Source organism: Crotalus tigris, unplaced genomic scaffold (genome assembly GCF_016545835.1).
Source record: "Crotalus tigris isolate CLP2741 ecotype Arizona unplaced genomic scaffold, ASM1654583v1 scf7180000019173.45859301935:6455823, whole genome shotgun sequence".
NCBI classification, from domain to species: Eukaryota; Metazoa; Chordata; class Lepidosauria; order Squamata; family Viperidae; genus Crotalus; species Crotalus tigris.
The window spans coordinates 1786077-1813646 of NW_024097414.1; the positions used below are offsets into that span (position 1 = coordinate 1786077).

Below are 27570 nucleotides of genomic sequence, written 5' to 3' on the forward strand. Positions count from 1 at the left end.
GTTTTTTTTTATTATAAAACGCCTAGTCACTTAGATGGAATGGGTGGCGTAGAAGTATAATCAATAAGCAAACAGATAAATAAACAAACAGATAAATAAACAAATAAACAGAATCACCATAGACATAATCAATATTTTAAAAAATTGCAAAAACCCAAAGCATTCCCCTCTGTCAATTATCTTAATATCCTGCCTCTTAAAGCCTCCGAAGCAACCGAGACGAAAACGCCTCCCCGGCTAGCACGGTCCGAGGTAACTTCAGCTTTCCTGGTCCCGCGCTCGCTTCCGCCCTGCCGCTCTTGCCCCTAAGAAGGAACCATCGAGCGCGGCGGGCGCATGCGCCTTGGCTCTTCCTGAGTCAGCGCTGGCCTGCCGCGGCTGCTCCGCGTGTTACGACGGGCGGTTCCGCGATGCTGCGGCGGGGGACGCCGGCGTGGGGATGCTGGTGGTGGGCACTGTGCGGAGCCCTCTGGGCCGGGGCCTGGGGCTCCGAGGACATCGTGGTGGGCTGCGGGGGCTTCGTCAGGTCCGACGTCGAGATCAACTACTCCCTGATCGAGGTGAGCGCCCTCCCTGCTAGGTAGGCCAGTGGGGGAGGGGACTTGGATGGAGGGGGCAGGGAGCGAAGTTTGGTGGTATTCTTTTAAAAAAATGTTAGGGTTTAGGGTTTTATTAAATCTTAACATTTATTTTTATTGTATGTTATTATATTATATACATATATTATTATATATTATTGAACTATACATATATATATACATACACACACACACACACACACACACACACACACACACACACACACAGTTCAATAATATATAATCCTTGAACTCCAGGAGGAATATAAATTAGCTGTTTATTGTTAAAAATTTTAAAACAATAAAAGCAACTATTTACAATATTAAAACAAACTTAGCTCCCGGAGTTGGAGGATTGTATATTATTGAACAGATAACCATTATCTGTCATTAAGTCATTAAGGATATACATACATACATACATACATATAATATTTTATATTTTGATGCACCCTGTCAGCCCAGGAGTTGTGTTTAATTGCAGCAGGATCGAAGTATCGTAAATCAAGTGCTCTGCCAGAATAATTCTCTTTTTTTTTGGTCCCTTTCAATGTTTCTTATGCAGGTTAAATTGTACACCAAGCACGGCACCCTGAAATACCAAACTGACTGTGCTCCAAATAATGGTTACTTTATGATTCCTCTGTATGATAAGGTGAGAGGCTATCTAATAATTTACATTAGGTGGCATTACGTTTCAGGACCGTGTTTAAAGGCAACCTTACTGAAGCTGGTTTCTTCAATTTAACACTTGCCACTCTGTGGGTGGCTATGGGTGATGGATGGGAAGGGGGTGTGTGAAAATCCACCGTGAAATTCATGAAAGCTAGATGGTTGTTTATTTTTTTAAGAAAAAGATTCGAAAGGTAAATAATAAGTTTTCAAAATGTGTTGAAATTTAGAGGTAGGTCAATGACTGAGCAGGGATTCCTCCAGGAGCTTTCTTTGTCCCTGTCCAAAATCTTAATCGCAATATGGCCTGTCAATATTTAAGATAAAGAATTGAACTGCAATACAGTATAACTATAGCATTTTTTTCTGTTTTTCTTTTTTAGGGGGATTTTGTCCTTAAAATTGAGCCTCCCCTAGGGTGGAGCTTTGGTAAGTTGCTATTTTTATAGAAAAATCTTCCAGTTGATTTGAAGCCTATTGTAGTTGTGTATTTGTTTATAAGCTATGTTTATAATAAACGTTGTTTATTGTAGTTGTTTATTGAAGCCCATCCCAAGATGTCTTTCTCATCTGTCCGATGACTGAAGTCTAAAGCATTTAGAATCTTTTAATTTTCCAAGAGCTGTGATTGTGTATTCACCCTTCATTGAAAGAACTGCAGTTTTGGGCGGGTTTTTTGTTTTATGTCCATATTACCATTTCTGAATCTCTGCAGCTCAGGGTTGAATTCTGGAATTCTTGGTGTTTGTTGGCAGATGTTTCATTTATAGATGAATAGGCATTTATAGTTGTTTCATATATAGGCCTTTGCTTGCAGATGTTTCATGTGTATAATCAGGGAGCAAGCCCCATCCTCTCTTGCACTGCTGACATTACCTAGTTGGGTAATGAAACATCTGCAAGTAAACAGGCAAGCTGAGAGAGCACCAAGGCCTGAACTGATAAGAAGTATTTATGCTCAAAACAGTTCCTAAATCTACTTTCTAGGCTTATTTGCTTCCATTGCCAAAGTCTAATGCCTTTTTACCAGTTGATAAGCTATCATGAATCTAGAGATGGATTGGATTGTGCTCTAGGTGGCCTGTAAGAATTGGGTTTAGCAAAAAGACAGTTCAAGACCTGAACTCTTATTTAATAATAATAATAATAATAATAATAATAATAATAATAATAATAATAAAGTTGGAAGGGACCTTGGAGATCATCTAGTCCAACCCCCCTGCTCAGGCAGGAAACCCTATATCATTTCAGACAAGTGGCTGTCCAGTCTCTTCTTAAAAACTTCCAGTGTTGGAGCATTCACAGCTTCTGGAGGCAGGTTGTTCCATTGGTTAATTGTTCTAACTGTCGGGAAGTTTCTCCTTAGTTCTAGGTTGCTTCTCTCCTTGATGAGTTTCCATCCATTGCTTCTTGTCCTGCCTTCAGGCGCTTTGGAGAATAGCTTGGCTCCCTCTTCTTTGTGGCAGCCCCTGAGATATTGGAACACTGCTACGATTTCAATTATTTGAAAAAAAAAAATTGCTACTTTTAGCGGGAAAGGATCACGTTGGCGGGTTTTCATCTTCCTTTCCAGAGCCAACGAGCGTGGACATCCATGTTGACGGCGTCAACGACATTTGCACTAAAGGAGGCGATATCAATTTTGTTTTCACTGGCTTCTCTGTAAACGGGAAGGTAAGGGTTCCTCTTTTTAATTTTTTATTTTTTTTGACAGTTACCTGTGTTACTTTGCCTGTATAGACCTGCTTGTTTCTTAAGACTGGTTCATAACCTGTGCTGAAGACGATCATTAAGGCTCCATGTCTTTGTGGGGCCTTCCTCTTGCGTGATAGGTATTTTGTTTTTAAATTTTAAACATGGTTGAACATAATGCCTTTTTTCTGCAAGTGGAAAGGTAGTTCTGTTCGTTCGTTCCTTGCAGGTTCTTAGCAAAGGCAAGTCTCTGGGTCCTGCTGGCGTCCTCGTTTTGCTCAGAAGTCCCAGCACAGGAGTGACCTTACAGAGCACAATCACTCAGCCTGGAGGAAAGTGAGTGTGAATTTTGTTGAGATCTCAGAAGAATTTGCAGCAAATGTTTCTGAAGAATTGAACAGTATCAGCAACCTGTTGTACTCTCCCGCCTCCCCTTTCCTCAACCAGGATGTGGAAATAGCTAAATGTTGGTGGATGGGGGGGTCAGTATTTTTCAACCTGGGCAACTTTAAGAGATGTGAGTTTCAACTCCCAGAATTCCCCAGCCAGAACTCCATGCATCTTAAAAGTTGCCCAGGTTGAAAAACACTTGTCTAGATGGAGAAAGGTGTAGGAATAACCATTCTGGTAGGAATGCCTGGCTGGTATTTTGAGTACTTCTGGAGAATATCCAACTGGGAACACGGATTTTTATTGTGCCGTTGGTCCCACAAACTAGAGGAGGAAGTGAATTTGTCCACTGAATTTTATTTCAACAGACAGGAATGTTCCACGTGGACTATTTTGGTATTTTTTCTTTTTCCCAGGTATGCCTTTTTAAAAGTGCTTCCTGGAGAATACGAAGTCTTTGCTTCTCATCCCACCTGGACTCTGAAAGAGGTAAGCACGACTGTCGGCCTCTTTAGCCCGAGTCCCAAACGGAAAGTGATTCTTTCCCAGCTCAGTTCTCCCAAGTTGTCTTTAGCAAGACTTATTGAAACGAAAGCAACCAGGTCATAAGAATTCCAGGAGCTGAAAGTCCTTTACATATTGAGCCAGTTTTTATCCCAGTGGATATCAGGGTGGAGATTTTTCAGTTTTGTTCCTAACAGCCTGCCTGTGAACTAGTAATAATGGGGAGGTTTGTAGCTGCTTGTTTACATGACAGTCTCCTGGATCTTTATTGATCTGGAGGCAGTCATTACACTCTGAAGTGGATGGCTTAAGGAGATCCTATCCATATCTTGAGTAGATTTCTTCAAAAGGGACAACCTGTTTTCCTTGTTCCCTTCTGGGAGGAGGGGGCTCTGTGGTACCCGTAGCAGAACATCCGGATGGATTCAGCCAGAGTTTCATTCCATACAGCATTAACCTTGTGAACTCTCAAGCTTCCTCCTTCCGTTATATATTCAGGATGGTCAGTGTTTAATATTTATTTGCTATGTACATGTAGGGGTGTGAGTCTATACATATGTTGTACATAGTATGTTTAGGTGTGTGTCATGTATGTGTTTCACTTCGAGAGCGGGCAACTAAATTTCATTTTTGTTGTGTGCCGTTGTGCCCGCAGTAAAAAAAAATGACAATAAAGGTTGTCGTAAGTCATAGAGTAGACCTTTTCTGCCTTTCCTGTTTTCTTTCGAGTGGGTGAATAGCAATACCATTTAGACTTAAATGCCGCTTCACAGAGCGGTTTTCTAAGCGGTTTACAGAGTCAGCCTGTGGCCCCCAACAACCTGGCTCCTCATTTTACTGATCTGGGAAGGATGGAAGGCTGAGTCAGTGGCAATAGCAATAGTACTTAGACTTATATACTGCTTTACAGCCCTCTCTAAGTGGTTTACAAAGCCAGCATATTGCCCCCAACAATCTGGGTCCTCATTTTGCTGACCTTGAGAGGATGGAAGGCTGAGTCAACCTCCAGCCCCATCAGGGTCGAACTCCAGGCTGTAGGCAGAGTTTGCCTGCAATACTGCACTCTAACCATTGCTCCCCCAGGGCTTGATGCAGCGCTATATCTTGCATCATTTTGGGTCTTCACCTGTTGCTCTTGGTATTTCAGGCCACTACCAGTGTGCGAGTCACCAGCTCCAATGCCTACGCTTCCAATCCACTCATCGTAGCCGGGTACAATGTGTCTGGATCTGTCCGAAGTGATGGCGAGCCCATGAAAGGAGTCATGTTTCTCCTTTTCTCCTCTTCAGTGGCAAAGGAGGTCAGCCAAATGTTACGAATTAGAACTATCATTGTTAATTAGCTGCTTAATGAATAGGTCCTTCTGCCTTTGGTTCTTATAGTACTTGATGAATGCAGTTTCATGAAAGGAGACTCATTAGGCTGAGTCTGTTCAGGGACCAATTAATTATTGACTCCTGTTGTAGGTGGCAGAATGGGTTGTACCGTTCTGCCTGTAGGGATTAATGTCGTAACTTGAGGACTACTGTAGATGCTGTAACTCGAGATCTACCTGTAGGGATTAATGCCGTAACTCAAGGACTACTGTAGGGATTAAAGTCATAACTCAAGGTCTGCCTGTAGGGATTAATGCCGTAACTTGAGGTCTACCTGTAGCGATTAATGCTGTAACTCAAGGTCTACCTGTAGTAATTGATGCTGTAATTCAAGGACTACTGTAGGGATTAATGCCGTAACTCCAGGTCTGCCTGTAGGGATTAATGTCGTAACTCAAGGTCTACCTGTAGGGATTAATGCTGTAACTCAAGGTCTTTCTGTGGGGATTAATGCTATAACTCCAGGTGTGCCTGTAGGGATTAATGCTGTAACTCGGGGTCTACCTGTAGGGATTAATGCCCTAACTCAAGAACTACTGTAGGGATTAAAGTCATAACTCAAGGTCTACCTGTAGGGATTAATGCTGTAGCTCAAGGTCTACCTGTAGCAATTAATGTCCTAACTCAAGGTCTATCTCTAGAGATTAATGTTGTAACTCAAGGACTATCTGTAGGGATTAATGTCGTAACTCAAGGACTATCTGTAGGGATTAATATTATCTCTTTATACAGGACATCATGGGTTGCAATTCTTCTCCAGTTGATGGTTTTCCCGCAAGGGAAGATTCTCTCGCTTACCTTTGCAATGTGATTTCCAAAGAGGACGGTACGTTTACCTTCCAGTCTCTGCCGAGTGGCAAGTACGCCGTGGTGAGTAAACTGCCAGAAGATTTTTCTCCAAAGGAGGGTGGCTTCCGACTGTGTGCTTCAGACAGGCAGTCTGCTCTAAATCCTGCCTTGTGCAGTGAAAGCATTGACTGATTCTCTTCGGAATTTGCGGAGGACTAGCGAAACTTAAATTTGGAGAGGATTTCACATCCCCCCCCAAAGCAGGATTCATCTGACCTGCAATATCAAAAATAACATCAAGCTTTGATGAAAACGAACGGGATAATCTGTCCAGAGTGTCAGGCATCAGGCACATTATTTCCACTTAGGGATTTCTGCGTTAATGTCGTCTCGTCAAGCTCGGCAAGAGATCTTTTAGCAACGTTTATGGTTATTAAATCTGATTTCATGTTTTCAGCTGGGTTCCCCCCCCTAGTTTTGGACGCCACCCAACATCTGTTGGAGGTGGGGAAACTAATCAGTGTTGACTAATAAACTGATGATTGGTCCCAGTGGTTATATCAAAAAATCTTGAGCTGCATTTCTGCTTATATCCTCAGATTCTACCTTCATCATTCTTAGGTCTTGCTTTGGATGGTTCACACTTGAATTATTTAGTTTCCACCAGTCTGTGAATCTGATTATAATACATTAACGAGAAAGGATACAGAGTTTTTTCCCCCTTAGATAGAAGATTTTACTCACTGTGCAAATAATCAGTTCTTTTCAACTCAAAAAGCTGGTACAGTAAACTAATTTTATTACAGATAGTCATCATCAACAACAACAACAACAAAAGCCCCAACCCTAAACCAAGGTTTTCTAGCCCAGGTACTAACCATGGATAGGAAAGGATTCTGGCTAGGCCCTATATACAGATATATCCCATAGGATTGGGAAGGATCTAGACTGAATTTGAACATTACAAGTCATTTGAAGCTCTTGCTTGCTGTCTCCTTCTAGATACCCTTTTACAGGGGGGAGAGAATTACGTTTGACGTCGCCCCGTCCAAATTGGATTTTGTTGTGGAGCACGATAGTCTCAAAATTGAGGTAGGTTTTGCTGGAAAACTGTAAAGGTAGTCCTTGACTTAACGACCAGAATTGAGCCCCCCAAAAATTTACGTGGCCAAGTGAGAAATTTGTGAAGTGAGTTTTGCCCCATTTTATGACTTCTCTCGCCACTTTTGTTAAAGTGAATTGCTGCAGTTTTTAAATTAATAACACACGTTGTTCAGCGAACCCGCTCTCCCCGTGGACTTTGTCGGAAGGTCACAAAAGGGGGAGTCACATGACCCTGGGATGCTGCGTCCGTCATAAATGTGAGTCGGTTGTCAAGCATCCCAGTGTACATCACATGACCATGGGGATGCTGCAGTGGTCATAAACGTGAACAACAATGGTTCTAAGTCTCTTTTTCCAGTGGCGTTGTAGCTTTGAATCGTCACTAAATGAATTGTTGTAAGCCGAGGACCATCCGTATCAGCACCCTTTCGTAAATTCCATTGGAGAGGCCCTCCTTTGGGGAAATGGACTTTTGGAACCGTTTCAAAAAGGAGAGAGATGATAAAAGTCCAACAGGGTTCAAGTTCTGTTCATCCTTTTCAGCCAGTCTTCCACGTCATGGGCTTCTCGGTTACCGGCAGGATTTTGAACAGCCCCGAGGGTGAAGGGGTGCCCGATGCCACCGTGATCCTGAACAGCCAGATTAAAGGTGGGTATCAGTTTTGAGATTGACCTAGGTCAGGGAGGTTAAACCTTTAAGACTTGTGGACTTCAATTCCCGCTGGCTGGGGAATTCTGGGAGTTGCCAAGGTTGGACACCCCTGGAAAGTTTTGTTTAGAAGCAACAGTTGTATAAAAGGCAACGCAGCGTTGTTGCCAAGTCTTAGAAGAAATTGTGGGGTTCAAAGGCTTGAAGAGGTGCTAAGATTATTGTCTTTTTAGAATTCCTGATCTGTAGCCAGGAAAGCCAGTAGGAATTCTGGAAATTCCAAGTCCCGGTTTCTTTGGAGATTGATAGATTCCCTTTATTTTTTCTCACGCGTGCTTGCTTGTTCCTTTTTCCGATTCCAGTTCTAGGCTGTAGGGGTGTAGGTCTATACATATGTTGCATATAGTATGCGTATGTTGTATACAGTATGTTTAGGTGTGTGTCATGTATGTGGTTCCCTTTGAGAGCAGACAACTTTCATTTTTGATGTGTGTTGTGCCCACAGTAGAAAATGACAATAAAAGTTATCTTATCTCCTCTTGCCTTACCTTATCTTACCTTACCTTACTTTATCTTATTTTACCTTACCTTACCTTATCAGTTACTACCAGATCGGATGGCTCTTTCCGCCTTGAAAACATCACCACCGGCACATACACCATCCAGGCTCATAAAGACCACCTCTTCTTTGATACCCTGACGGTGAAGATTGCTCCCAATACCCCACAGCTGGCTGATATCATAGTAACAGAGTGAGTGTCCGTGGGGGGAGGGATGTGTGTGAAGGAAAGAGAGTCTTCCGTTTTTGAAGGGTGTGGAATCGGGATGTGCAAAATGTCCCAAGCTTTAGAACAGTTATTTTGAAGTGTTCCAGGCATGAAACCAAGTATTTTCTGTCTGTTGGTGCACCCTTATGTTGTTGTTTTTTTAAAAAAATATATTTTATTGATTTTTTTAACATAAACACCTTTGTATTTGGTAAACAGCATGTTGTCTGGGCTTATCTTTACAAAGCAATCACTAACCATCAGTTTCTATATTCCAAAGTCCACATAATAGCTTTGATTGTCCTCTTCTTCCAATAATATTCTCAGTGCCTATCTTGAATTAGTTATTAGTTTGATAGGTAACAATTAAATATAAAGATTTTTCTAAAATTTCTACCAGTAATAATCACATCAGTATCATGTTTCTTTTCTATCTGATCATAGAAAAGAAGAAGGGAAGGAAAGAGGGAGGGAGGGGAGAAGGAAGAAAAGGAATGGAGGGAGGAAAGAAGAGGTGGAAGGAAGGAAAGGAAGGAAGGAAGGAAGGGAGAATAGAGTTAAGAGGGAGAGGAAATGAAGGGAGGGAAAGAGGGAAGGTGGGTAGAAGGAAGGGAAGAGGGAGAGAGGAGACAAGAAAATGAGCAAAGGAACAGAGGGAGGAAAAAAGGGAAGGAGGGTAGGAAGAGGAAAGGGAAGTCCTTTGCAGCATTCCCATTGGTCAGGTGATCAAAATTCAGATGAGCTCAATTGTGGTCAAGGACTCCCTGTATGAATTTACTATTCAGCTCTAGTGGCAACTTCATTTATTTTATTTTATTTTATTTATGAGACTTATATACCGCTTTAAGTGCAAGCACTCTAAGCGGTGTACACCAGTAAGCAATGTATATATATATTTACATTGCCCCCAACAATCTGGGTCCTCATTTTACCTACCCCGGAAGGATGGAAGCTGAGTCAACCTTGAGCCTTCTTTGCTGAGTCTTCTGTGTGCAACTGTGTTAAACTGAGTTGGCCATATTCAGGCCTCTGTGTGAACTTGGCATTTGTTTCTTCCTCTTTTTTTTAAAAAAAAAAACAACCACCCAGATTCAGCGTCTGCGGGCAGATCTCAGTCACCCGGTTCCCCGATTCAGTCAAGCAGATCAACAAATACAAAGTGAACATGTGGCCACAGGATAAGGATAATAAGGCTGTGCTGAAGAGTACCGAAACAGATGCTCGTGGCGGGTTTTGTTTCAAGGCAAGACCGGGGTTGTATGTTCTGCAGGTATTAGCAATTTCTGCTCTTTTGGTTTGTTTGTTTGTTTACTGTTGTTCTTCTGTTCTTTTTTTTTCCCTGTTACAAATGCAGTCAATCTTGTTTCCTTGGGATTTTTCTACTAGAAACAGGAAAGTTTTTTTTTTTTTTAACAGATTACGAACTGCTTGTTTCCACTTTGCAGATGGACATTTTGGCTGTCTTTTATTTTCTCAACTTCCTGATAGTGTCGGTTTCTCTGCTGTAATTTTGTTAATCTAAAGACCATTCACACCAATTTTTTTTTAAACTCCAAAAACAGAGAAACTGGGGCTTTTAATCTTTTGGACCATGCCCCTTCCTTCATTTCATCTAGATTGTATTGTTGTTATTCCATTTTTGTTTCACTGTCGGCAGTAAGAATGTCTTCTGATTCAGCTTGTGGTTGCTGCAGAGAGCAAAGGGGGTCAATAGGCAATCTTGCATCGTTTCGGCTACAGTTCCCTCAATCTCCTAGGAGAGTATGAGGCTGAGCAGGATTGAGGTTTAGAGGGCACCAGGGAATTAACTCTGCGTCCTTCCTGATTTGTTTACCTGCTTTTTCTGAGTATAGAAACAGTGGGCTGCATGCAATTTATTAAGCCAGGATTCCTCGTTTATCATATGCGAGGATCTGCTATGTTGCAGTGCACGGGAGTCTGATACCTGCTACTTGCATGTGGCTGCAATAACAGAAAAGGGAAAATCTTCTGTGGTCCTAAGACAATAGGTTAAAAAAAGTAGAGTAGATTGCAACGGTTATGGCAAACATCACCAAAAAGAGCCATCGGCTGACAGGAAATGCCTAGAAATTTTTATTTTTTCCATTGGGTGTTTGGTTTCTCCAGAATCTATCCTGGACTCCAGAGTTGCTTTCTTGCAGGTCATTGTTCCCGACGCAGAAATGAGAGCAGGACTGGCTTTAAAACCCAAAGTATTTCCTGTTACAGTGGCTTCCAAACCAGTGCTGGATGTGATCTTCTCTCAGTTCTTGGCTTCTGTTTCCGGAAAGATCACTTGTTTGGGTAAGCTATTTCCCACTCCTGGTCCATGAAAAACACACACAGTTTGACATGTCTTGCCCTATCACGGCTTCTGTTGCATTAGGCCAGTGATGGCGAACCTTTTAGAGACCGAGTGCCCCAAAACAGGCCCCGCCCCCACCTTGCCCGCTCGGCCCCCACCTTGGCCCCATCCCGCCCCCTGTCCCGCCTGCCCACAGGGCCACCTACTGCCTCCACAGATCACCCAGGTGACCCGGCAGCGCCTTGGCAGCCAGGCCCTCTGCCCCGCAGAATCAACTGCGCGCAACGGGGCACAAGGGCGGAGTCTTGTCCCCGCTGCCTGGCTGCCACGTTTGTGGCTGCGCTGCTCCACGTGGGCCACGCTCGGGGGCAACTCTCCTCCGCGGGGGCTGCTGGTGAGGTGGCCGCAGGCAGAGGGGGGCTGGGACGACAGCGCACGTACCCACAGAGAGGGCTCTGAGTGCCACCTCTGGCACGCACGCCATAGGTTCGCCACCACTGCATTAGGCAGCTCACAGTCTTGGTGGTCACCTTCTGATGATCCAAGAAGTTGAAATACCAAGGCAGCCAGAACTCCAGAGGATGGGGCTGAATTCACTGAGCCAGACTTTTATGGCTCATCTGTTCTCATTCCTAATTTCTCTTTCCGCAGATGCTTGTGGGGAATTGATGGTGATACTTCAGTCCATCATTCGGCCAGGAGAAAAACGCAGCCTCCAACTTACAGCCAAGTCAACGTCCTTGGCTTTTACCTTTGAAAATGTCCTGCCGGGCAAATACAAAAGTAAGTCTCTAGCACGTCCTTCATCTTTTTAGCCCGGCATTTATATCAGATTACCTTTTCGGCTTATTTCTGTCTAAATATTTGGCCGAGGAGCAGTTTGGCCTAGCAGTGGAAGGAGTTCGGCAGTACAGCTTCTCTCGGTTGCTCATTAAAGCAGCTGCATCATTTGGCAGGTTGCTATTTGTGTGTGAAAAAAATACCCGTGTGTGATGGAATCTAAAGCAGTTGCCATATTAACACGTCAGTTTTAATAAATAACCTCTCCATGATTCCCCCTCCCCCTTTTTTTTTTAAATTTAAAGTGAGCATTATCCAAGAAGACTGGTGTTGGAAGAATAAATCCTTGGAGATAGAAGTTGTGGAAGAGGATGTATCGGGCATCGAATTTCGCCAAACGGGGTACATGCTACGATGTTCTCTTTCCCATGCCATTACTCTGGTAGGTAATCCAATCAAATGTTTGTAGTAAATATTAAATTTTTGTAACCATTCATCCCCCTTACCAAGGGATTCTGGCGGTGTGGTGTGCAAGTAAAAAATATTGAGACATAAAAAGAGCATATAAAACATACAATTTAAAAAGGCAGGGAGGGATTAAAAGTTAATATGAATAGAATAGAATAGAATAGAATAGAATAATAGGAATAGAATAGAATAATAGGAATAGAATAGAATAGAATAATAGGAATAGAATAGAATAAAATAGAATAGAATAGAATAATAGGAATAGAATGGAATAGCATAGAATAATAGGAATAGAATAGAATAATAGGAATAGAATAGAATAAAATAGAATAGAATAATAGGAATAGAATGGAATAGCATAGAATAGAATAATAGAAATAGAATAGAATAATAGGAATAGAATAGAATAGAATAATAGGAATAGAATAGAATAGAATAATAGGAATAGAATAGAATAAAATAGAATAGAATAGAATAATAGGAATAGAATGGAATAGAATAGAGACTTATGACCATTTTTCCCACTTACGGCTGTCGCAGCATCCTGGTCACGTGATCGAAATTCAGATGCTTAGCAACTGGCTCACATTTATGACAGATGCCGTGTCCCGGGATCACATGATCCCCTTTGATGACCTCCTCACAAGCAAAGCCAATGGGGAAGCCAGATTCACTTAAGAACCTTGTAACTAACTTAACAAATTCAATGATTTACCTAACGCCGTGGCAAGAAAGCTCATAAAATGGGGCAAAATTCACTTAGAAAATGTTTCGTTTAGCAAGAAAAATTTGGGGGGCTCTTTGAAAGCTTTGCCTTCCACTTATTTAGCTCTCCATCCTTTGACTGGGATTTTAATGCTCCTTAGGAGTTCTATCAAGATGGAAATGGACCGGAAAACGTTGGTGTTTACAACCTGTCCAAAGGTGTGAACAGGTTCTGCCTCTCCAAGCCAGGTAGGGGACAAGTTGGAAATGACAGACGTTTCTTTGCAGGATATTTTGGAGATAAAGATAGATGAACAGAGAGAAGATATTTTGGGAGATAAAATATTTAAAGCGACGGTCAGAAAAAATGAGAGGCACGCATTATGGCTCCTAAAGCACAGGTTTGGTTTGTGACATTTTGACTGTGTGTGTGTGTGTGTGGTGAGAACCGGCCATTTCTGATTAATTCAGCAGATAGCCCTGGTTTACGTGATATCTGAACCAGGTCAGAGAAAAAGCAAGTTGACTTGAGGACTTTTATTTAAGGTGACAGTTGAGCAGAAAGGCGTGAAGGTCAAGAAGAAGAAAAGCCAGAGGTCCTCCTGTTTTTCTTAGCCTCAAAGAAATAGGAACTTGATACAGGTTTCCGGGCAAACCTGGATTAGATTAACTATAGTTGGATGCAATCTCAGGCATAGTTAATAATCGGAAAACAGCAGAAGAACCTGTGGGTTGAAAGAGTTTGGAAGTGGTGGCTTGGACTGTCTTTGTGTAGTTGACAAAACTCAAGAACCGTGTGGATTTCAGAAAAGGTTACGGTAAAAATATAAACCTTGAAAGCTCAAAAAAAGTTCCCAGGCAGACTTAACAGCGTGCCAATTAAGGCAGAGTCTCTGAAGAATTTCGTTACCTTAGCTTTTTTGAGGCTGAGTCCATTTTTGAGACTAGTCAAACTCCTTTGCCAGCTTCTTGCAGGCTTGAACAATTTTGAAGTACGAGGCGTTCCATTGCAGTGTTTGTTCATCCTCTCCAGGTGTGTATGAAGTAACGCCCCGCTCCTGCCACCGATTCGAGCATGAATATTACACCTATGACACGTAAGCATAGTTGATGGGGAAATATTTTGGATGGTGTCTATCAGGAATCTTCCAAAGGAAGCAGTTCGAGGGCTGATTTGATGTGGGGGAAGATGTGGAGCTTTTTTGCAGGTTCTAAAACGTTTCAGCTTCAGAAGATGGGGGAGGCCATCTTGCCTTGAGGGAGATGGGTCCTTTGTGACTAGCCAGGCTCACCTTGGCAGCCATTTTGTGAATAATTTAACTCCACCCAGGCTGACATTTTATGGATAAGCAGGAGCCTCCCTGGAGCAGCCATTTTATGAGACTTCCCAAAAGCTCATCAATTTCCAAATGTTCCTTTGCGATAAGTTCTTTATTGTAAAATAATTTGATAAACGTTCCATACGTTTTAGACTTGAAACCCAACTGTAGTGAAATGTATTTTCTTTTCTAAATGTCTATAATCTATAGAGGTGGTTGTTGTCTATAGTGGTTCTAGATTTTTATAATCTGTAGAGGTCAAGCTGCAGGGGTTTTCAGAAAGTTTCCTGCCAATAAGGTCATGGCTTCTTGTATCCAAAATCTGATACCAGATTTTGAGTAAGTTTTCACTGTGAAATTCCACTTTTTGGTTGGATTATTGATCCAGGTCTGCTCCAAGTATCTTGACCCTGACTGCAATTCGTCACCACGTGCTTGGAACGATTACCACCGACAAACTAATGGATGTGATGGTTACCATTCGGTAAGAGTCTGATGGCCTTCTGAAGGCCGTCCTTGAATTCTTTTTCAACTTTGGCCAAGTATTGGTTCTCCCATAGACCAGGATGGAGGAATTGGTATCTATTCTGGCATCGTTATCTCTCTAGATTTCAAATCTATTTTCTCACTTAATAGAAGTTAATAGAACCTAGGAATGTCAGATGTTCTCAAGATGTTGCTGAATTGGCACCAAGAACATTTGGCCAGCATAGTGATGGGTTCTGGGAACTGCATTGCAGCAGTGTTTGAAAGTCTACAAAGTCCTACCAGAGCATGTAGTATGTTGGTTACAAGATCCCCCTAGTCCAGACTGCCCCATCTTCGAACTGATGATCAAACTCAAAGTTGGAGTAGGAGCTCCTTCATTGGGAAGTAACAGTAACTCAGCATTGATTCATTTGCTTTGAATGAAGGAATGATGGGTTCTTGACATCTTTAGGTAAGATGACCAGAACATTGAATGTGTTATATGTTCTTCCTTGTTGACATGGGGATGGAATTCTCCAGTACATCTTTGGTGTGCTAGGTTGGGACGCTGGTTCCATTTAGTCTTTCAACGAAAATAGTTGACTTCTAGGATTAAAGAACCTGCAGTGGTTTTCACAAGGCCACATTCCCCTCTCCTAGGTCTTCAATCGACAGTGAACCTGATTTGGTGCTTGGGCCATTGAAATCCCAACAAGAGCTACGTCAGGAGCAGCAACGGGCTGAAATAGAAGCTCGCCGGCAGGAGAGAGAGAAGAAGGGACCAGATGAAGAAGGATCTAAGCCACCAGTGCAGGAAGTGGTGGAGGAGCTCGTGGGGCCATTCCACTATGACTTTTCCTATTGGGCAAGGTGTGTTGAAAACTCTTTTGTGTGTTTGTTTATCTATATTCCACCTTTATTATTTTTACAAATAACCTATTGAGCCCCTCCAAAAGAACTTCCTCCTCCTATTTTCCTGTGAGGTGAGTTGGGCTGAGAGAGAATGACTAGCCCAAGGTCCCCCAACTGGCTTTCATGGCTAAGGTGGGACTAGAACTCACAGTCTCCTGGTGATTGACCCAGAGTTACCCAGCTAGCTTTCATGGCTAAGGTGGGACTAGAACTCACAGTCTCCTGGTAATTGACCCAAAGTTACCCAGCTAGCTTTCATGGATAAGGTGGGACTAGAACTCACAGTCTCCTGGTGATTGACCCAGAGTTACCCAGCTAGCTTTCATGGCTAAGGTGGGACTAGAACTCACAGTCTCCTGGTAATTGACCCAGAGTCACCCAGCTAGCTTTCATGACTAAAGTGGGCTTAGAACTCACAGTCTTCTGGTGATTGGCCCAAAGTCACTCAACTGGCTTTCATGGCTAAGGTAGGACTAGAACTCTTGGTCTCTTACATTCATAGTCTCTGTTGATTGTGAAGGAGCTTTGCTGGAACAGCTGGAAGGGGGTTCTTTCAAATTGCCTTGGAAAGACAGTTTAGACTAAACCAGTATAAAAAGTCGTTGGAAATTTTGGACCAAATAGTCTTTAAGGTCCAACCCTTTTATTGTGTGATTTGTAGATCCGGGGAGAAAATCACGGTGACACCATCATCTAAAGAACTTCTTTTCTACCCTCCTTCCATTGAAGCCGTGGTCAGTGGTGGTAAGTCTTGGCAGTCATTCCGCTGTGTTTTCAAGGCATCTCCAAGTGGGGCAGGAGGGAATCCAGAAAAATATCATCTAGAAATCCGAGAAAATGATCACAAGTTAAAGTGAACAGTGTCAGTCCCCCCAAGCCCAAGAAAGACAAAATTACTTCTAAGAAACTTCCTTTATTAATTGTTTTTCCACTGATAGACAGATTCTTGCCAAACTAAAGCAAACGACTTGAAGCATTAAAGATATACTCTTGAGAACTTCTAAGGAGGAGTTGTCTTAACTCTCTTCCTCCCAACCACACTATCTAAATTTCACTGCTCCTTCCCCCTGGGAATCCAGGCTACATCCCACTTACACCTGCAACTACAGCTCCCAGCATCCCGCTACTTTGGCCAAGCTCTCCATAAGCCGGCTGGAACTGTAGTTCAACAATTGTAGGAGAAGAGCAGGCAGAGCCTAGGGATGGAGTCAAGCGAGTAATAAGCTGAGAATCCTTACGTTCCCACAAACAGTCTTAATAAGTCCAACCCCACTTGCATTCCACTGACTCTTACCTGGTGCCAATTTAGCGCTGATCATTAGCTGACTAGATTCTTATGTCTAGGCCTGAACAATAAGTCAGCAAGTAGAACTTCATGAGTGGTCCCGATTCTTTATGCCTGGCACCAATAACTGGAGAGGTGGTTTTCCTACAGTGGGGACAATGTCCTGTAAACTGGTTTGTTCCTCCACTTGTTCCCTCAGATACAAATCTCTTTCTAAAATGAGAGAGAGCATCGTCATTGTCTCAAGCCATCTCTTGCTTTCTCCTCTCGTTGGATAATGCACATACTGTCCATTAACCACTTTAACCTACTTTGAAGTGACACCTTTCATCTTCTGTAGTCTTTCAGACAAATCAAAACATCCTGGATGGTTGAGTCAGAACAACTTGTGGAGGGCAAAATTGTCCATCTTTGATGCAACGTACTTTGCATGGATCAAAATGTCTCACCTGTTAAAGGGTCTATCTCTGTAGATGATACACGGCATAATTGAATGATCATTCATTTGTAACTAACATCCTTCTCCTTCCCCAATTAATTTCCAATGCGTTTCAATAGTAGTGAACCTTGCAGGGTTGCTGGTAATATCTTCACGTTCCTGTTAGTGCCTAAATCTTGGCAACTTCTTCACCGGTTTTCTTTTTTCCTTTGTTCCAGAAAGCTGTCCTGGGAAGCTGATAGAGATATACGGCAAAGCGGGTCTCTTCCTGGAAGGACAGATTCATCCCGAATTGGAGGGGGTCGAAATCATAATTTCTGAAAAAGGAGCGCCTTCCCCCCTGATTACAGTTTTCACAGATGATAAAGGTTCCTACAGGTAAATTCTAGTCCAGGGAGTTTGACTAGAACAGGGGTCCCCAACACCCCCCCCCCGGTCCGTGGACCAGTACCGGGCCGTGGCATGCCAGCAACCGGGCCGCACAAACAAGCAGAGCCCCATCTGTGGGATGCAGGCAGCACACAAAACCACACACTCTCCGGTCCGTGGAAAAATCTCTTTCTACAGAACCGGTGCCCAAAAGATGTTGAGACTCTCTAGAAAGTACAGAGAAGAGCAACAAAGATGATTAGGGGACTGGAGGCTAAAGCATATAAGGAACGGCTGCTGGAATTGGGTATGTCTAGTTCAATGAAGAGAAGGACGAGGGGGAACAGGATAGCAGTGTTCCAATATCTCGGGGGCTGCCCCAAAGAAGAGGGAGTCAAGCTATTCTCCAAAGGCGTCTGAAGGCAGGACAAGAAGCAATGATTGGAAACTAACCAAGGAGAGAAGCAACCTGGAACTAAGGAGAAACTTCCTGACAGTGAGAACAATTAACCAGTGGAACAACCTGCCTCCAGAAGTGGTGAATGCTCCAACACTGGAAGTTTTTAAGAAGAGACTGGACAGCCATTTGTCTGAAATGCTGTAGGGTTTCCTGCCTGAGCAGGGGGTTGGACTAGATGACCTCCAAGGTCCCTTCCAACGCTGTTATTCTGTTATTCCATATTCTTAATTTGAGATTTTACCGAACTTTACAGGAGTTGTGGGTATTTGAAGGTACAGTAACGTGCCTATACATCAACTTTATTATTGTTGTTGCTGTTATTATCATCGTCGTCATTGTTACTTTGGGGAAAATTGTGTTGCCTTATGATGGGTTTTTGGATAGCCAGTTCCTCACTTGTCCATTGAGATTCTCCGCTTTGTCTTTCTTCCTCCCCCCCCCCCAATCCCTCCTCCCCAATAAAGTGTGGGACCGCTTCACAGTGATCTGGAATACACCGTAACTGCTCAGAAAGAAGGTTTCATTTTGAGCGCCGTGGACGAGACCCTTGGAGATTTCAAAGCTTTTGCTCTTGCTGGGGTCACTTTTGAGGTAAACCTTTCTTGCTTCCCCCACCCCTCTCCCCGTTTCTTGACAATTTGGGTTCTGTCTTCGTGGCAGGGGGGGAATAACGGACAAGTGATGGTTTATCACTTAACTGCTTTTATGTACAGTGAGAGCTTATGTACCAGAGACAGATTCCTTGGGTGTCCAGCCACACTTGACCAATAAAGAATTCTATGCTGTCTGAGACTATAGTACTTCTTGATTTATGACCACAATTGGGATCAGATCACAATTTTAGTGTCAAGCAAAGGGCCAGATAGGTTCCTTTGCAAACTTCTTAATCTAGGTCAGGGGTGGGGAACCTTGGCTCTTTTATGACTTGTGGACTTCAACTCCCAGAATTCCTGAACCTGCCATGATCTCATCTGGAAGGATGAGATGCTGGCTTAGGAATTCTTGGGAGTTGAAGTCTACAAGTCACAAAAGAGCCAAGGTTCCCCCCATCCTTGATCTAGGTAGTACAATTTTCTTTCCATCTAAATCTACAGCAATTTATGTTTAACTTTCTTCCTCAACCTGCCTAGTTTGGATTTTGGTTGACCTGGGGAAGATTGAGTGCCCCAAGTGGAGGCCATTTGTGAGGGGTCCTTGGTGCTCTCTGACCTTGCTGGTTTTCTTGCAGACGTTTCATTACCAAACTAAGTAATATCATTAGTGCTACTGTAGAAGGGAGTGGAGTTTGAGAACAAGCCTCACTCCTTTACTAGCACCGATGATGCTATCGCGTTGGGCCACGAAACACCTGCAAGAAAGCAGCCAAGCTCAGAGGGCACCAAAGACACCGCAGTTCAACCCTGGCATTTCTCCCTTGGCTATTCCTTGGGTCCTATTTGGGTCCTATTTGAAGATCTCCAGACAAGAGCTCACCATTCCTAGGACTTGTTATAGTCTCTTTAGGGCCGCTTAGAGTGGAAAGAGATCTGTTGGGTGGACCATTGTTCAGCTTCAAAACATGTTGCTGATGTTCTTCTCTTCCCTCTCCCTTCCAAAAGTCAAATTCATCCTTTAATCTGGACCACTGAGGTTGCACCGAGCCCGCTTGATTGCATGTTGCTTACATTTTTCGTTTGGACGCAGATCAAATCTGAAGATGGCCATCCCCTTGCAGGCGTTCTCCTTTCGCTCAGCGGTGGTACATTTCGCTCCAACCTCCTGACTCAGGACAACGGCATGCTGACGTTCGCCAACCTGGTATGGCTTTTATGGTGTACAGTTTTGGGCCAGGTCACTCAAGGGGAAAAGTCCACCCAGTTGCCTCTCCTTCAGAAAGATTGCCCCAATCGCTGTCATCACCTCCAGCCGGTTTGGCTTTTGGGGGATGTTGAGAATTGTGGTCCAGTTTGGATGGCCGCAAGTTGAGGTTGGCTGGAGTAGAGCCTTAGTGACTCTGAGGTTACAATAAAGGTAGTCCTAGATTTACAAGCACAATTGGGATCGGGATTTTCACTGAATTGTAGCGCCTCTCTGCCTTGGGTGTAAATAGGTTGGGGGGGGGGAATACTAGTAAACAAATGGGTCTCCTTTCACAGAGCCCTGGGCAGTACTACTTCAAACCCATGATGAAAGAATTTCGCTTTGAGCCCTCATCTCAGATGATCGAAGTGCAGGAAGGCCAAAATGTTAAAATCGCCATTGTTGGGCACCGTACGGCTTACAGGTCAGTAAATGTGAGCTTCAGGATTAGTTAGGGCTGGAAAATCAGGGTTGAGTCTGGTGGAATTAACCTGAACCAACCAGTAGGAATGTAGAGAATGTAAAGAGGTTTTCTTCAAGGGATAGGATGGTAGAGATAAGATGTCTAGATCTTCTCTTCTGAGAGGCCGTGTTGAAAGAGAGACGAAGGAGCTGAGATCCGCCTGAATATAAATTCTGAATACCATCCTTACTTTGCTTTGAAACTCGACTGTCTCACCCATCTACTTTTCCTTCCAAAATAAAAAACACAAATGGCCTGGTTTGTCTTTATCTCTGGGAGCTTGACACCATTCCATCCTGGAAGACTTCTGTCTCCATTAGACAGTTTTGAGTTATGATATTTTTATCCTCCTTAATTACTTCAATAAAGCTCAAGTAAATCAAGGCAGCAAGCATACCTAATACTCTTCCTCCTACTCTTTCCCCACAACAACAACCCTGTATGGTGGGTTGGGTTCAGAGAGAGTGACTGCCCAAGGTCACCCACTTGGCTCTCATGCTTAAGACAGGACTAGAACTCCCAGTCTCCTGGTGATTGGCCCAAGGTCACCCACTTGGCTTTGTATCTAAGGCGGAAGTAGAACTCGCCGTCTTCTGGTGATTGGCTCAAAGTCACCTGACTTTCATGCCTAAGGCGGGACTAGAACTCACCACGTCCTTGTGATTGGCCCAAGGTCACCCTGCCGGTTTTTCATGCTTAAGACAGGACTAGAACTCACTGTCTCCCAGTTCTAGGCCAGCACTTTAACCACCACACCAAGTCTTAATTCAAGGGTGTTACTTGAACCTTACCTTTCTCCTTTTACTCCAGCTGCTACGGAACCGTTTCTTCTCTGAACGGGGAACCCGAGCAAGGGATTGCGGTGGAAGCAGTAGGACAGGAGGAGTGTGCCACCTACGGAGAAGACACGGTCACGGATGAAGAGGGGAGATTCCGGCTACGGGGTCTGCTGGTGAGTCTCATAAAAATGGCAGAATTGGTGCAAGCTCTGTTGGGTTTGAGTTAAGCCAGTGCAGGGGCTGTAAGGAGGGCTGTAACTCGAAAGCCTAAATTTACTCATGGTCCTAAACCATAATATGTTGGGCAAACTCAGCTCTTTTAATTAGAAAATATGGATTTATGGATTAGCGTCAGGTGAATCCAGCTACTTACGTCTTCTTCCACACCTTGTGATTCAGTTAACTCATGATTGGTACGAAAGCAGTTGCGTGTGTCATAACAACACTGGGAATGTTAAGCTGCCTTGTTTTTCTTAATTTTATGCATAAAAAGCCATCCTGTCTGTATCACGTTCAACTGAAAGCCGAAGGCAACGATCACATCGAAAGAGCTCTGCCACAGTATTCTGCTATCCAGGTAATTCTGTCCTTTTTATTAGAACAAATGAATGAATTAATGAATGAATGAAATCATGATCACTGCTCAAAAGAATGTTCCAGAAGCAAGGCGCACAACAATTACAGGCAGTCCTCAATAATTTCTGATCTCCTCAGAAAGTAAAACTCTCCACTCCATTTGGTTGAAGTGAAAAGGCACTTTTACTAAGAAATGCCGATTGCAGTAGATCCAGAACTTAACCCCCTTGGTCCTCTCAGCCCTTTCTCCCCCCCCCCCATTGTCCTGATTGCGTGCAGCCAATCTGGCACTGTCAAGGTGTTTTGGGAAACGCTGAGGTGTTTGGGCTGGTGGAATTCCACTCTCAGGGAAAATGGCCTTGAAGACGCCAGCACGGACCGGATTCCAAAACACTCTGTTTTTTCTCAACTGTCAATCCTCCCCTCCCAATGGAGGTATATGGCTTTATTGCAAGAGCCACGGTGATGCAGTGGTTAGAATGAAGTATTGCAGGTTGACTCTGCCCACTGCCTGACCGGCTCAAGGTTGACTCAGCTTTCCATCCTTCTGAGGTTGGTAAAATGAGGACCCAGATTGTTATGGACAATAGGCTGAGTCTGTAAATCGCTTAGGGCTGTAAAGCACTGTGAAGCGGTATGTCTGTGGGGATTCTCAGTCATCCAGATCCTGGTTGTCCCAAAGGTGCTTTCTCAAGAGGCAACTGGACTTGCTTGTTTTCATCTGAAGACGTTTCACTTCTCATCCAAGAAGCTTCAGAGCTGAAGAAGCTTCTTGGATGAGAAGCGGGACATCTTCAAAGAAAAACAAAGTCCAGTTGCCTCATGAAAAAGCACCTTTGGGCTATGAAGCGGTATATAAGTCTAAGTGCTACGGCTATTGCCCATTTGTGTCCCCCTCCCTTCTACGATGGATGGCAGGATGCCAACCAGACGCCAAGCTGAAAGTGGCAAATCTGACTAGGTTTGCATAACGACTACAGCGCTCTCCTAATGATCACAGATTCATTTAATGACCATAAGGATCCACTTAACAACTGGTGCAAAAAAGGTGGTGGAATTGGGCCAGTCTACAAACTTCACGATTTACAACCCTAACTGGCAGACTCCATTTTGGTTGTAAGTTGAGGACTACCAATAACCAGAATTTTTCATATAGGAAATTAGTTCCAAAATAGGAATTCACCACGGGGAGGTAGGAGAGAGAACTTACTGAGAAGTTAACCCAGTTTTGTTTTAAATGAGGTGATTATCTTTAGCCCAGTGTGTACGGGCCTCCCGTGTTTCAATTTTGAAGTTTAACACTTTGGGACTCCTTGAGCTCTGAAGTTCCTTCCTTGAGAGAATTGCACACTTCGCCTTCTTCCCCCACAACACACCCAGGAGTTTGAATATTCCTTTTTTTAGCCGCAGATTTGATGAGGCAGTTGACCTGAATGGCATTCCTTTTCTCCTGAGTCTTCCTTTCTCGACCCATCACGCTTCTCCTCCCAAATTGTAGGTCGGCAGCGATGACATTGACAACGTGAATATCATTGCTTTTCGCCAAATTAACCAATTTGATCTGAGTGGAAACGTGATTGCCCCTTCCGAGTACCTCCCTACCTTATGGGTGAGTAAGCTGGGGTAGATTTCTCTTGTTTTCTCAGGGTGCAGAAGGAAAAAGTGAACTAAACTGGGAGTAAAAGAAATATCTATCTATTTGCTGTTCTGATGCAGCACGAGAGCAGTCATAGAACCTGCTCATTGCTACCGGGCCTTGGAGGGGAAAAAAAATGAAGTTTCTTAAGGAGCTGCTGATAGCTACAGCTAGCACAGCCATGCCAGATCTGAATGCAGTTTATTTAGCGACCATTCAAAGTGACAACATCACTCAAAAAAAAAATGACCTACCACAGTTTTGTTCTGCCCCAGCCTACATGAGTCCTTGTTATGCTCACAAGGAGAAACCCCTCTTCCAACAGGCAGGCTGGAACCACAGGGAAAAAACCAACCTCTTTTTATTATTCACAGACCTGAGTCAGTGTCCAAGGTAAACAAACACAGTCCACAGAAATTCGATCCTCAACACAAACGGCTGCCTTCAGCCACCAGCACCTCCCACACCTTCCCTTTTATTATGCAGCCAAGGCGTGGCTTCCTAATGCCTTCTCCTTTGCCTTTGGAGCTGCCCCATTGCCTTCCTCTGTCCTACTTTCTTTACTTGTTGGCGTTTTCATGCATCCTGGATATCTCCCAGTTGTAATTCATCACTATCCAACTCAGACTCCCAGCACAGCTGTGCCTGAGCGCGATAGAGGGGCCAGGCTCCTCGTCCAACTGTAAGTCTTGGAGCTCCTCAGAGCCTTCCTCTGACTCTGATATCACTGCAGGCCCCTCCTCTTCCTCCTCTGATTCCTGTGACTCAGCTGCCGGGTCCACTGGCTGGCGAGGAATCACAACACGTTTTTCACATTTATGACCATTGCAGCATCCCCACGGTCACGTGATAAAAATTAAGAGACTGGGCAACTGGTACGAATTTACGAAGCTGCGATGTCCCGGGGTCATATTGTGACCTCTGAGAAGCGGAGGCAATGGGGAAGTCAGATTTATTTCACAAACGTGTTGCTCACTTGATAGCTGCAGTGATTCTACTTAATAATCGTGAGAAAGATTGTAGAATGGGGCAAAGCTCACTGAACTGTCTTACATAGCAGTGGAAAATTTGGGCTCAATTGTAGTCGTAAGTCAAGAACTACCCGTAGTTTGCCCATCTCCAGCCAGAAATAATTATATTGATGCTCAGTTCAGCTGAGGTGAGGGTTAGCTTTTGACTACCCCACCTCTCAAGTATACCAACCGCCATCATTTGTGTGTGTCTGTGTGTTTTCTTTTCTCCCCAGGTGAAACTTTACAAGAGTGAAAACTTGGACAATCCAGTTCACACAGTCTCGCTAGGCCAATCATTATTCTTTCATTTCCCCCCTCTGTTGCGGGATGGAGAGGTAATCTCTTTCATGTATTTAAAAAAAGAAAAGACAAATCTAAAAGAAACGTTATTGGGGAATAGGCCTGTCTTTACTGAACAGGGATTGTTTCCTTCTGTTTCCACTTGGCCATCTTTTAAAACATCTTCAAGGGAGATGAGTTCTTAGTAGTCCTGGGATGAGGTTTCTCCATACGGGATGTATTTTTCCCCTTCGGCTGCAGAAAAGTTAAAGAGTTTTCCTTTGCTGTCCATCGTAATCCTGAATTTTGGAAAAAAATAGAGGGAAAGTTACTGACCTATAGAAATGATGTTAAAAATCTGCTGCAGCAGTGATGCCTGTCTGCCTTCAGGATTTAAAAGAACCCAGGCATAAAGAAGGAGAATATGGTTCAGCATTTGTTGTCCTTTTTTGTTAAAGAGGATTTTATTATTATTATTTTTTCCTTTCTCCATCCCATCTCTCGTTCTTTTCCTGCTAGAATTACATGGTGCTTTTAGATTCCACGCTGTCCAAGTCCCAGTATGACTACACCCTACCTCAAGTTTCATTCACCACCATCGGATACCACAAGCACATCACCTTGGTGTTTAATCCTATGGTAAGGTTCTGCAAATTTCTAGAGAGGGGGGGGGAGGGAGGGAGGGAGAGAAAGAAGGGAGAGAGAGAAGAGAGAGAGGAGAGAGAGAGAGAGAGAGAGAAGTGGAAATCACCCCCAGCATAAAACCATGGTGGGTTTGCTTTGTCGCATACACCGGTGGGCTGGCATCCATGATTTGTGCCTGGCCAGGATAGATGAACCTAGCCGATGGAGATTTATTCACAGCAAACCATGGTGAATCCAGGCAAAGAACGTTGATACGATATTGTAGGAGAAGGGTAGGCAGAGTTGGGGGAGTGGAATTAAGCTTGTCATCAGCCTGGAGTCATTACGTTCCCACAAAGACTAACCCTCTCTTGAATTCTGTTGACCCTTATCTGGTGCTAATTTAGTATTGAACTTCAGTTGAATAGATTCTTGTATGTAGGCTTGAGCGATACAGCTTCTGAATTGTACCTTAACGGATGGTCCTGATTCTTACACAATGTCTTTGTTGAGTTCTACGGGACCACGTAACACCACTGCCCTTGGCAAGGTGGGGATTTCTCTGGGCCCTTAATGACCAAAAGTATTCTAAGACTAGAGCTATCTTCCTTTTCAGAGAAAACTGCCAGAACAGGATATTGCCCAAGGATCCTACATCGCCCTTCCGTTGACACTACTCCTTTTGTTAGCTGGCTACAACCACGATAAGGTAATGGAGAATTTTTTTATAACGATGCCAGTGTAGTCTTGGTTATGCTTTGGGTTGAGTTGCTTCCTTTTTTTTGTTTTTTGTTTTTGTTGACCCAATGAACATCATTTTGCCAGGATGGCCTCCCTTTGTTTTGTACCAAGCTACAAAGACGTTGGTGCTGGGATTGAGGTTTTGATAGATGGACTGTGGTTGGGATCACTGTCTTTCATCAGTTTGACCAATCAGAGGCATCAGCTAATTCTCAAGAGTGCGATACTACTTCCTTCCCGGTGCTTCTAAGTGCATGTATTTATTTTGCCAAACTTACATCTGGAAGAAGGGCTGTTGGAAAGTTGCCGAATCTGGGTTTCTCGACTTCCGCAACGTCAAAGTGTGTGGACTTTCAAGTCCTAGAATTTCTCAGCCAGCAAGTGTGGAGCTGAAGTCCACCCTTCTTGACGTTGCTGAGGTTGAGAAACACTGGCCTAAACCTTCATGGCCTCTAGCTTGAGTAGCTTTATAAGGGGGTGAGAAAAAATGTGTGGTGGGGGCTGGCTGGATCCAACCCCTAATAAAGGGCACCAATGGGAGAAAAATAACCTTGATTTCATTCTTGGCTTACCACGCATCCAAGAGTTGGGATGGAGAAGATTGGCGACCTTGTGGAGACCTGGCTAATGGTGGGTCTGCTGGTTGACTCCCAGGAATATACGATTGTCTATTTAAGTGTGGTGGGATTATTGAGCTAGGGGGCCAGATGGATTGAACCATCAACTACATGTTAATGCACCTATAGAAGATAATATTTGTAGCTTGGGGTTGAACTGTGGACTCCTTGGTGCTCTCCAAGCTTGGTGGTTTTCTCACTGACGTTTCTTGACCCAGCTAGGTGACATCCTCAGTGCTTGAAGGGAATGGAGTTTGCTGTCTGCTTCTTATCTCTTCTTGCACTGAGAATGTTACCTAGTTGGATCGCGAAACGTCTGCGAGAAATCAACCAAGTTCAAGAGAGCACCAAGGACTCACGTTCTAATGCACCCTTGATGAACCAGAAGAGCCTTCACACTGCTTGGTAATGTGGGTTGATGACTTGAATAATGGTGTCATGTTGATCTTCTGGGTAGAATTTCCCTTTCCTTGGGCCAAAACGGTAGCCTGTTTTCTGTTCCTCCAGTTGATTCCCTTGCTGCTTCAGTTAACCAGTCGTCTCCAAGGGGTGTATGCTCTTGGACAGGCGGGGGCCGATACAGGAGGCCTTGAGGATGTCAAGAGGCAAGCCAAGAAACAGAAGACGAGACGGACGTGAGAATGGATGTCCCATTCAGATGCGTTGGTTCTACTTCCTCCTCCTTCTCCTCCTCCTCTTCGCCTGGCTGCTAAAGAGAGACTTTCTGGGTTACAGCAAAGAGATTCCTTGCACTGGACACCTTGACCCAGAGTTGGTTTGTCACGGGTATGATTTTTTTTACATGGAGTATCTTGAATATCACCGAAGTCCTTTTAAGAGAAAGCCCCTGTCCTAAAAGGCAGTGTTGGGGTCATAAATGATGGTCAGGTTTGGAAGAAGGCCGACCAATTAAATTCGTTTTCACCTCCAACTCAAGACTAATTTCTTAATTTTCAGACATCCTTGTTGCTA

At 43.8% G+C, this 27570-nt stretch overlaps 1 protein-coding gene across 1 annotated transcript; it reads left to right on the plus strand.

The window, feature by feature from the left end:
- The first annotated feature begins 326 nt into the window (after positions 1-326).
- On the plus strand, positions 327-27529 carry LOC120315764 (nodal modulator 3-like). Its single transcript, XM_039360639.1, has 31 exons — positions 327-560; positions 1144-1233; positions 1634-1679; positions 2824-2924; positions 3172-3278; positions 3749-3821; positions 4984-5136; positions 5945-6082; positions 7004-7093; positions 7649-7754; positions 8356-8506; positions 9611-9791; positions 10684-10825; positions 11478-11609; positions 11912-12048; positions 12941-13028; positions 13813-13876; positions 14487-14582; positions 15227-15436; positions 16140-16222; positions 17421-17580; positions 18496-18622; positions 19715-19828; positions 20167-20294; positions 21144-21285; positions 21606-21689; positions 23187-23297; positions 24571-24672; positions 25136-25255; positions 25857-25949; positions 27106-27529. The coding sequence occupies exons 1-31, from the start codon at positions 411-413 to the stop codon at positions 27235-27237; spliced, it is 3651 nt and encodes a 1216-aa protein (XP_039216573.1). The 5' UTR covers positions 327-410; the 3' UTR covers positions 27238-27529.
- Positions 27530-27570: the final 41 nt, after the last annotated feature.